A 10,772-nucleotide genomic window follows, 5' to 3' on the forward strand; every position below is an offset into this window, starting at 1 on the left:
CCCTCATGATAGGATCCCTTATGTCCCTTGTGAGCAGATTTATGCTCATAGAATTTTCCGCTTCCTCCATATCCTGGCTTGTGTCCTTCACCACCCTGCAAAGAAAGATTTTTCATATATATTGCAAATTATCGCATTCAAATTATCATATGCACATTGTACTCTTTGCTTGTGATCACTGAAATGTAATACTCAAATGAGAAATGTAGAGGTGGAATAAAATAATCTTTTACGTAATAAACAAGGATGGAGGAAAATGTTAGGAAATTATCTGAACATACTCTAATCGGAGGGAAGCACCAATCTGTAAAAGAGGAATTAATAGACAGAAAAATGATACTCGGAAGGTTAACCTGCATGACAAAACTTAAAATGTTCCAATTTCAGGAGTTCTAAGATGTCAAACACGTCAACTAATTTGTGTTCTTCTGATAGTGAAAGAAACGCTTAATGGCTTGAAGGCTTTAATGTTTTGTCTTAAAATGCAAGTAATTTACATGTCCATCTCATATGAAATCAAACCTGTGGTAGAGAAGTAGAATTTAATTAGTTGTGAGATAACTGTGGGAAGAACTTGTCTAATAACTGTTTAGGCAGATCGCTTCTTACTGAAAGGGGTTGCAAGGAAGAGTGGGACAAAATACTTGAGTTTAGTGACAGTGTTAGTTTCGCAGACTTTACTGTACAAGAGCAATTGGAACTGTGGAACAAGCGCCCTTCTCGTCCCCGCCCGCCCTCCCGTTTTTGTCCTTCCCAGGAAAAGAAAAATGCAGCAGATGAGTCTTCCAGGAGTCTTTAAGGGAAGAGAGCTTTGCCATGCAGTGGGTTTTGCCCCCTTCGTGCTAAAGCAAAAGAAATTATCGCGGCAAGGCTGTCAAGTTGCTGGATAAGAGCAAGCAACAAAATTACCATCTTAAAGTGCTGTGGGAGGGGGGAGGAAAGTGGAACAGGAAAAGCAAAATTGAGACAAAACAAAATTATCACGTTGCTGCAGCAGCTTGAGGCAATGGAGCAAGATATGCTTTGGCCTGGTAAATAAAATGGCTGTTACCGAAAGCACATTCATCACCTACCCAGCTAAATCTGGTGAGGGATAATCCTCTTCCCTGTACATGCAAGAAATAGAAACAATGACATGATGATCACTATGGAAGGTAGCATCTGGGTGTACCATACACAGAAGAAGATGAAAATGCAGTAAAAGTAATGAAATAGTGGCCAGATAACAAGGCAGGAGTTGAAAACAACGATCTGTACAGTCGTTCCATGAAACAAAAGGCAAAATTCTTTATTGTAATTACAAGAACTGACTTCACTAGCCGTGGTTTGTCAGTATTGTGTACTTTAGAAGCCAGCTGAGCTTAGTAAATGTAAGGACAGTTCCTGGTGGGTGAGGCTTGTTTGAAAGCGTTACCTATTATTAGTTTACTACATACAGCAATTGCAGCATAAATGGAACATAAAAATCCCTGCGAGTGGCTCTAATTTGTCATGCAGCAAGTCGGGAAGTGCATGGGAAAGAGAACCATGGCTTCTCTGTCCTAGTCCCTTGCTTTAAATATTCCCAGTGATAACTGCAGATTTTTACTTAGTGCCATTAAAGAAAATGAATCCGGCTAGCAGCTGAATTGGTATAAATTAGCCCACAAAAGATCTTGGACGTTGCTTGAGCCCCTGAAAACGCTTACCTTTGCTTGCATTGGGGGAGGTGTACGGGGCGAGACCTAAAAACCAACACAAAAAGTTGTAAAACCAAGGCAAAAATAAATGTAGGGAATCATCAAGCCTTTTGCATATTATCTATGAGTCAGTAGGATTAAGTGCTATCTAAGTAATCGCACTGAGATTACTTAGATTTGCCCCCTTCGTGCAGGGTGCCTTAGGCCTTCGTGCCCCCTTCTAGGCTGCCTTAGGCTTTGCCTAGAACACGCTGGATTTTTGTCTATTTTTAAACAGAAAACATGCCTTAATACAGCCAATGCTGAAGGCGCAAGCACAAAACCTGCAAATGGTGAAGCTGTATAATTGTAATGGTGGTGGTTGAAATTTGACTATGCTAATGGGGCGTTCACCCACTTTCCTTGTAGCATTTCAGTATTGTTTTTGTTTCCAGGTAAAAATTCTTTTTGTACTTGAATGGCATGATGAACTCAAAGGCACAGTACAATTCACGAGCCTCAAAATAATGGCTAACGACTGGGGAGTACTTGGTTACTGATGGATCCGAAAGAAATACTTCATTTTAGTGCATAACAAGAAAAGAGGAGACTTACAATGTTCTTGAAGAAGTGGACTACGGGGTTGTCGTCACCAGGCCGGCCATGCTGAGATCTCTGGGGGATGGACCCTACGTGGTGGCTAGCCCTGGCTGCGTGTATATCCTGAAAAGCAGAACAGGCATATCGCCGGGTCAGCTAGGAAGGAACGATAATCGGCGACCGTATGAAGAGTCGAGTCATTTTCACCAGGAATGAAAAGAAGAGAAAAACGCCTTGGAAATCTGCAGAGATGGCAACCTGAAGTTGCCAGTGCTGTGAAGGAACAATATTTTTAATACAGTGGCAAATACAGAGTATGTATACGGACATATGTTGTGCATACATATATAGGTGTACATGTTTTTAACATTACAGCCCAGCGTGGAATTAAACCTGTTACTGGAAAGTTCTGCTAACAGAAACCTTGTCATTTTCCTTCTTTTATAAGTAGGATCGGAGAATGTCGTTATAGAAATGAAACCTGAAATGGAGAAAAACTTAAAATGATGTTGGGTCATTCTCCATGCGAGAGGAGGAATGGATCGTGTATCATTTCTCAGTTCCCAAAGACTGTATAACACTGATGAACTGCAAGAGCAAAGGGTTTGGGTGTTTTGTTTTGGGGTTTTTTTTTTTTTAGAATGAGGGAATCAAATGAGACTGATGATACTATTTCCAGTAGGGCTTCCCGAGCAATACAGAAAGAAGTCCAGTAAGTGAAGGTAAAATAAATAACAAAAATAACACGTAGTGAAGAGTGAATACCTTGACTGGTACTTAGAGCGTGATGCATCTGTTGCAGTGAAAATAGTGCCAAAAATTCGGTGTCGTTACTGCTAGAATGAGGGAATCAAATGAGACTGATGATACTATTTCCAGTAGGGCTTCCCGAGCAATACAGAAAGAAGTCCAGTAAGTGAAGGTAAAATAAATAACAAAAATAACACGTAGTGAAGAGTGAATACCTTGACTGGTACTTAGAGCGTGATGCATCTGTTGCAGTGAAAATAGTGCCAAAAATTCGGTGTCGTTACTGCTGTCTGGAGGCAGTATGACGAAGTTTAAAAAAGAACTGTTGGGTGTGACTGACCCACTTACAGACATCTGCCCATCCTTGCACATGTAGAGGCACAAGGCTTCACGTTCAATGCAGCAGATCTGAAGTATGTTCAATGGGGACCGGGGAAGGTAGGAGAGAATGAAACCAACAACGGTGCCGCAGTGGTTCTCTTAGTGTCATGAATTCCCTGAAAACACAATGATGTTATAAGCATCGTGTGGATACTAAAAATTTTCATTGGCTTCTAAAGATGAAATAGAAATCCATAGTGAGACAGTAGCTCACGTAAAAGCTTCCCTAGTGGCACAAACTGAATGAACGTTTGACTGTAGAACAGTACGGATAGTTATTGAAAAATATACTTTGCTTTCATCACATATGAAAAACCATCGATCAACTTGCCAGGGAAAAAGCTTAGTCTGATCGTTGGAGCAGGACTCCTGACTCATGAGCGGTTTGGTGATTTTTTGACAAAGAAGTTAGTATCTATAGCACAGACTTTCAAAGGTTTGAAGAGTCTTTTTGTACTTCGAGTGAAATCTCGTGACATCAGTAGCTTTCAGAATGACCCCGACTGCCTCAAGCTATTCCTACTGAAAATGGCTGCGCAGAGATTTACATCTTCTAAGATTCTTGAATAAAAGGTCCCATGAAACCGTCTGGTGTTACTGCTCAAAGCTGCTACACGGAAGTTTTATTTTTAAGTGAATGGCGTCAGATCTTGTGATCTTATGTGAATGAAATGGATTTATATTACCTTGGATCAAGCAGAATGAGATGAAATATCCATCTTCACGAGTGGCCTTTTAAGTTACGTGATTCTGAGGAGAAATGAAATTCGGATATATTGTTTAGAAGATGAATTTCCTTAGGATAAAAAAAGAGCCAATGCAGAGAAGTTCAGCTGGTATTTATCAGCATCATTTTTTGCATGCCGATGATACGGAGAGATTTACTGTTTAAAAAACAGGAATTTCTGAATTGTATTGGGTTGATGAGATTTCTGTAGGGTCAGGCAGTCGGTCCTGCTTCTACTTCTGCAGCAGCTTCTGCTTGGTCACTAGTTTCAGCGTTGCCAAAATATCCTCTGCTGTCGTGATTGGGAAGAGGGAGCCGGTAAGGCGCCAACGCGCTTAGGACAAGTGCTTCAGCCATGTGTTTGTCTTCTTAATCTATGTTCAAATGAAGCATTGCTTTGCCTCTGCAACCGGCGGACTGCCTTGCCTTTGGGACGAATAGCGTGATAAATACCGTGGTGTTGCAGATCTGAACGTCCATCTTTAGCAGCAGGAACTGGTTGCTATCTAACTGCAAAACTATTGCAGTACGTGAAGCAGAAAACTTCAAGATCGGATTTGATTGCATGTAGCCTGCAGCTCCGCAGTGGGCTACGGCTTGCCACCGGGTAATTATCCCAGAAAAGGTGGGATAATAGGTTTTTACAGTTTAGATGAGGTTGAGTTTCCTGAATTTAGCGTTCTGATCAGTTATTAGGTGCTAATAGTTTGGCTCATTGAAAAGGTTATCGTGTAGTACATACAAACTTTCTTCTGTCTGCGGTGCCGAACGTCAGCATAGTCTTTGACTGGGTCCCCTTTTAGAGCTTATCGGGGAGTAGCAAGTCTGAAGCCATTTTTAGTGATGGTTCTGTATGAGATTAATACCACGGTTTTCCCAGTGTTACAAATAAAGCACTTTCCTTTCATATTATCATCAGCAAGCTTCATCTGCGGTCAGAGTCTTCCATATTATTCTCAATTTATGGCAGTTAATTACATGCGTCCCTTTGATTTATTGTTGGAATTGTTCTTCCACCTGTAGTTTGTTCTTTCAATTATTTCTGGACTCCTAGGGGCGGGGAGCGAAATCCAGTGGGGTTTTTTTCAGAGATTGCTCACATTCATGATTTGTGAAAATCATTTCCCTCAGAAGAGTCGTAACTGGCATCTGTAGGTGTTAAAAGTTAAATTTGAATGGATTCAGGCAATGCTTTGCTGAATGAAAAACAAATCTGGTTTACCCTGCTAGGATGGGCTACTGAGGTGGCGTTTTATAATTGGACTTTTTTGAATGAGCTCATCTAGTCACTGCACGTTTCGCTGATACATTCAGAAGACCGCCATTTATCTTTAAATACGCTTTAAGCGCTTGGGGAAGAAAAAGCATTAACCTTAAAACCTAATAGGAATACAGCAGAGCACCCATGTTCTAGGAATGGGTGACATTTACTTGTTTCTTTGCGTAACGGGTCTCTCGCGCGTGGCAGCGGCAGCGAGCTCTCCTCACGCCTCCTGCAGCCTTGTCATGAATTTCAGTCCTGGGAGCATTGCCAATAAAAATCAAGCTTGGCTTCCACGTCTGCATGTTATGAAATGTACTTGCAAAGCATAATCTTGAACTCGGAGCCCTTGGGTACTGTCTGTGAATTTGAAAACGAACAGAGGTGCCCCAGTTTGTGCCCTTAAAAAAAAAAATTAAAAAAATTACAACTTGTAGGGTAACTGAATAGTTTGTAGTCACGAGCAGTCTTTCTTTCAAGAAAATAGGAGGGAGGAGAACACTCAGGTTTTCACTGTTCCCAGTTAACTTTTGGGTTGACCTTAATAAAGGATCCCTACTAAGGCAACTGCGCTGTACATTCAAAAAAGCCAAAAAGGAAAGATCCCTTAATCTGAATAATCATCTTAATTATTAGAAAATGTTTGCCAGTGCTGGAAGTTTAAGCAGTCTCTGGGAGATCTGATGACACAGATGTGGTTTGCAGCTTCACCGTGAAATGAATAGCTTTCAGGATTAATAATGTAAATAGGAACACTGTAAAATGTATGTAAAATACCCACAGTTACTCTGTAACGGGGCGGGATTCAATATTGGAATCCTTTGCAGCTCTTTCTGGTCATGCACAGGAAAGTTGCGTTATTTCACTGTGCCACCTACCTTACGTATTTTGGCCACTAAGACAAAAGAAGGAAAGAGAGTAAGTAAGTAAGTTTCAAGGTAGTGCAAAGAAAGCATACCGGTATTTTAACAGTAGCTACACATTGGCGTTGCATTCCCTGTGTTAGCCAGGTACTTTCACATCAAACTAATTAAATTTACTGGCACAACCTGTATTAATATTTTGAAAGAGCTGTCGGGGAAAAAAAATTGCTGTTTCTCTAACACAGAAACAAGAATCCATGCGTAATTCGGTTCGTGCTCCATTTGGGGTTTTGTGCAAGACTGTTGCGTTTCCCCTTGAGGTGAAGATCCCCGAGAATGTGCTCTTCGGTGTTCTGAGAGAGCAGGCCTAACCGAGGCTCGTGGTGGTTTCTGTGGCACTTACTTACTTAATAACGGTGTGAGGGGTGTTACCGTCTGCACTGTAACGCTACAGGAGACTACAGAAGAGAGGTCTTGTGGTTTTGATAAATGGAGCGGGCCCTTCTAGTTTGCACATTTGGACACCGTGTCCGATAATCCCGGTTTGTGATCGTACATGCACCTGACTTGAAACATGGCAGGATTGGGGGGATTAGCTCCATTTTCATATAAATGCAATTGCAGTTACGTATTCCACGTGTGCCACTTGATTTTGTTTTCAGATTTGATGCAGAAGTGTAAAAAATGTGGTTAAGCAGTAGCGGACATGTTTTAGTGATACCATAGGATCGCATGGTGACTGCGGTCTGACTTTGCTTGGTCTAAACATGATCTGTTAGATCATGCGACCCCTAACAAGTAAGGGGGATTTTAAAACGCATATTGTAAGCAAGCTCTCATCCTCCACAAGTCGATCACTTGTGACAACTAAGGGTCGCATACACACATTAATATAAACCTAAAGCTCTAATTCCCAATCGGAGATGATCTGCGTTAGTGAAAATAATAGCATTAAGATATTTTTGGCTTGGAGTAGTGAATTTATATTTTTTCCAATTCCTTTCAGTATCATTATTGTGTAGTTTTGTTACCTACTTTAGGATATGAAATGAAAAGCTAAAGAACATCACATGTTGTTTCTGTCATGGCAAAATCCAAGTACATATGAAATCTGGGAATAATAGCAGATTTAAGATGTAATCAGGCCAAATAAGCATTTTTGACACCAGTAAGAACGAAAAGCAATGGACGTTTTTGCAGACTCGGTGGCTTTTGTGGTTTTGAATGGGTTGTCTTCACAAGATACCTAATGAGTTGCTGTGCATGCATTTAAAAGAAATCATACCAAATCTACAACTGTCAAATTCATGTAGGAATGAAAAGTACGTTTAGATTGCCTTAGAAAACCAAACTGTTCCACAACCTACAGGATGTAATGCTTAACCCCCCGCTAAGAACTCTGCAACCGTACTGGTAGACTAAAATTAGCCTTTAAGTGTTAAGCGATGAATACTGTTCGTGCTGGTTTGTGGGAAGAGCAAGGTGAAAGGGCAGCGGCAATCTGTAAGCCACTCGGCTCATGTGGTGTAGTCCTTGAAATGGACGCTGACTCCAAACTCTAAGGAAATTCCTACCCAGGTTTGAATTTCTGTAGTTCGTACCACTTCAAAGCAGTACTCCAAACAGGAATGGAGACGCATCCTTTCAGTGACTATAGACGCTGTTTTCTGAAACGAGGAAATTTAGTCTATAGAGTTTGACTAGAGCAATCATGGGGGATCCGACAGGTGCTGGCAGAATACAAAAATTGCTTCACCTCAGGATTTGGAGGCGCTGTGTACGTGGGGCTGTGTGTTGCTGGGCCTAGCTGGCACTGTGCCAGAGCCTTCTGTGCTGCTGCCGAGCGTCTCGTCGGGCAGGGATAGAACAGGCAGCACACGTGTAACGTGAGGGTGTCTCTCTCCACGCTTATTCTAGTAGCACTATACCTACTGCAAACATGCGCTGCTAAACCAGAGCTGTGTTATACGGGTGGCGTTGCTTCCCTTTTCGTTCACGTGCAACCCGAGTACCGATTTGCTCTTGGTGAGGGTGTTTGTTCCAGGCTGTTCACAACTTTACTGGTCTGTTACGAAAAGCCATGGGAATGCTGGCACCTTCCCCCCGTGCTGCTCTGATGGTGACATAAATAATCAGCTAATTGAGCAGGCTTTTTCGAATCGCTTTAGAAAGGATGACCCACACATCCTTGTAATGGTACTGTTAATTTTTAGTCATGTGGAGATTAAGGCAGAAATGAAATGACTTGCTGAAAGTTACAGGGCAGCAGCATTGGTAGAAGAGAGATGCAGAGTCCAGGGGATTCCGCTTCCCAGCGTCGCGCTGAGATAATGAATATAATCTTTGTCTAGAAACGGGTGATGAACAGAAAGAGGAAGAATTCTTAGCAGAAAGAGGGGAATAAAAAACATGGGAAGAAAGAACAGCGGTGACTGAAAAGTAAGAAACCCAAGGAAGATGAGACGAAAGACGGCACGAAGAAGGAAACAATAGAGAAGACTGACTGTCAAGAGAGGTAACTGACCATCGATAATCCAGAACCCCGTTTCTCCATAACCCTCTTACTCCTTAGTGCCTTGATGGTTAGGGTTCACAAAATAGAAGGCGAGAGGAAAGAATTGCTGGGGAAAAAAGAAGAATCAGGACAGTTGTTTGGGACAGTAGTTCTGTTTTACGATGGGTCCCGAGTGAGAGACCGGTGCCGCCATACCTTCTGGGTTTTTCTCTGTGTCCAGTTTATTCCGTTGTTGTGACATTTGGGTAACGGTTTCAGGAGCAAAACCCGATGCTTTAATTTACCTTTGCTTTTCTGAAGCATTTTTCTGCCTAGCATTAATCATTTTATTCAAATATTCTTCATGATAGAGGGACTTGATCTGCTTGGACATAGTCTCTGGTGCATATTCAGTATTGTCCTCCGTGCCGTTTTACCAGGTCAGTCTCAGTCAGAGAATGCCATAGGCTAATAAGCCTTGTTGAAATTCCCCACCACAGAAACGCAGGCTAAAGCGTTTCTTCAGAACGATCGCTCCAGCAGAAGAGAGCTTTTGGCTAGCAGGTATTCTCAGGGAAGTTTCCAGGGTAGCTTCTGCTACCAACAAGCTTCACAGCCTCAGGGACTTGACTGCACATGGCCAAGAGATGGAAGGCAGCACGGATTAGTATTCACAACCATAAATTTCTACTGATAAGGCTACGTAGTTGGTGGAGATGCACCTGTTGGTGCTGCTACGGCAAAAGAATGTAACGTTGTGGTTACGGCTATCAGTAAGAAAGCAGAAATTTGTAAAAATTTTATGAAGGCCCGTTGCCTGGTATTTTCATATAGTCAAGAAACTCATACAATAAACAAGATGATAATCATTTGGGAACCAAAACTATGAGTACCAGGTGTACACTATCGCTTTACAGCTGCTGACCAGAAATAAAGAGGAGAAAAATGTTACTACAGCCTTAATTTCCTGAAATACACGCTTCGTCTCGCAGGCTGCCCACACCCATCCACCCACACACAAACTATTTTATCAGTTTCCATCTTCGAAGGGACTGGCCCAATTGTCTGTCTTTTCTGCCTTTAATAGGTAAGAAAGTGACAAGCTAAACTCTTGTACAGCTTGTTAAAAGTTATTATTGCCTACAGCAGCACAACTTACGGGGAGAGTGTAATAGTGAGAGAGTTTAATATGAGGAAATAATTAGACATGGCACAGTTGATAGTGTAAGTTATTGACACAAATACTGTCACTCAGAGGTAAAATTTGCAATGATGTAGTCAGTATAAATTGGGGGGAACAACCCCCCCCCCAAACCTGAAGCTCGTGCAGTTTCCAAGGCATGTTCGTTGCACGATGTATCAGAAGGGAAAAAAGTAGATGCATCGTGAACGAAAGGCAGAACCGAGCTAAGGACCATCTTGGGTCTGCAGCAGTAACTCAGCGTGGTTCATGAACGCTTTTTAAATTGCTCTGTAAGAAATTCAGTAAGAGTACCTGAAAATGGCAGCGGGGGATTTTGTGTTAGTTCAGAAATGAAATCCAGTAACTTCAGAGTAAAGTGAGTAACAGAACATGTCCGTCTACCTGGAGACCGTCTCGGGAACGAGGCGAGTTATTTTGCATCAGTACACAAAGTGTAAGCCAGCAATTGTCACTAATGATGCGTGATGATGAAGGTACAAAACAAGGTCAGGAAAAAAACCCAATATGTTAACTTCCGCCTCAATTTTCTATTGGGCAGTGTTTACCCTTCTGCAATCTCAAAACAGCTGAAGAACAAAGTCATTAATTTTGGCATTCTAGGATGGAAAGTGCCAAGGATAATGCAGTTCTTCGTTTGCAAGGAATTAATATATGCGAGAGTAAAATCTGTTGTATTGGGTGTTTTCTATAAAGCAAGTTATTTGTAAATTTGGTTCACCCGCAGAGAAGTAAACACAATGAGAAGAACTTAAGTGTTAGGTAGAGAAAAGCCTCGTGCTAAATTTTCAATACATCCATTTGAACTTCTGTATGTGAGTTTTGGTGTTCCCACCT

General features: G+C 41.7%; 1 protein-coding gene across 1 annotated transcript in view; it reads right to left on the reverse strand.

Annotated features, from left to right (window-relative positions):
- MBP (myelin basic protein) overlaps nt 1-10,772 on the reverse strand; it is a 92,539-nt gene that overhangs the window by 538 nt on the left and 81,229 nt on the right. Inside the window, exons 4-7 of the mRNA XM_009324937.1 lie at nt 2,274-2,381; nt 1,689-1,724; nt 1,074-1,106; nt 1-95 (exon numbers count right to left, since the gene is read on the reverse strand). Of these exons, the coding sequence (XP_009323212.1) occupies nt 1-95; nt 1,074-1,106; nt 1,689-1,724; nt 2,274-2,381 (272 nt within the window). The remainder of the gene's footprint in view (nt 96-1,073; nt 1,107-1,688; nt 1,725-2,273; nt 2,382-10,772) is intronic.

The sequence above is a fragment of the Pygoscelis adeliae genome, unplaced genomic scaffold, assembly GCF_000699105.1.
Source record: "Pygoscelis adeliae isolate BGI_AS28 unplaced genomic scaffold, ASM69910v1 Scaffold135, whole genome shotgun sequence".
Taxonomy (NCBI): Eukaryota; Metazoa; Chordata; class Aves; order Sphenisciformes; family Spheniscidae; genus Pygoscelis; species Pygoscelis adeliae.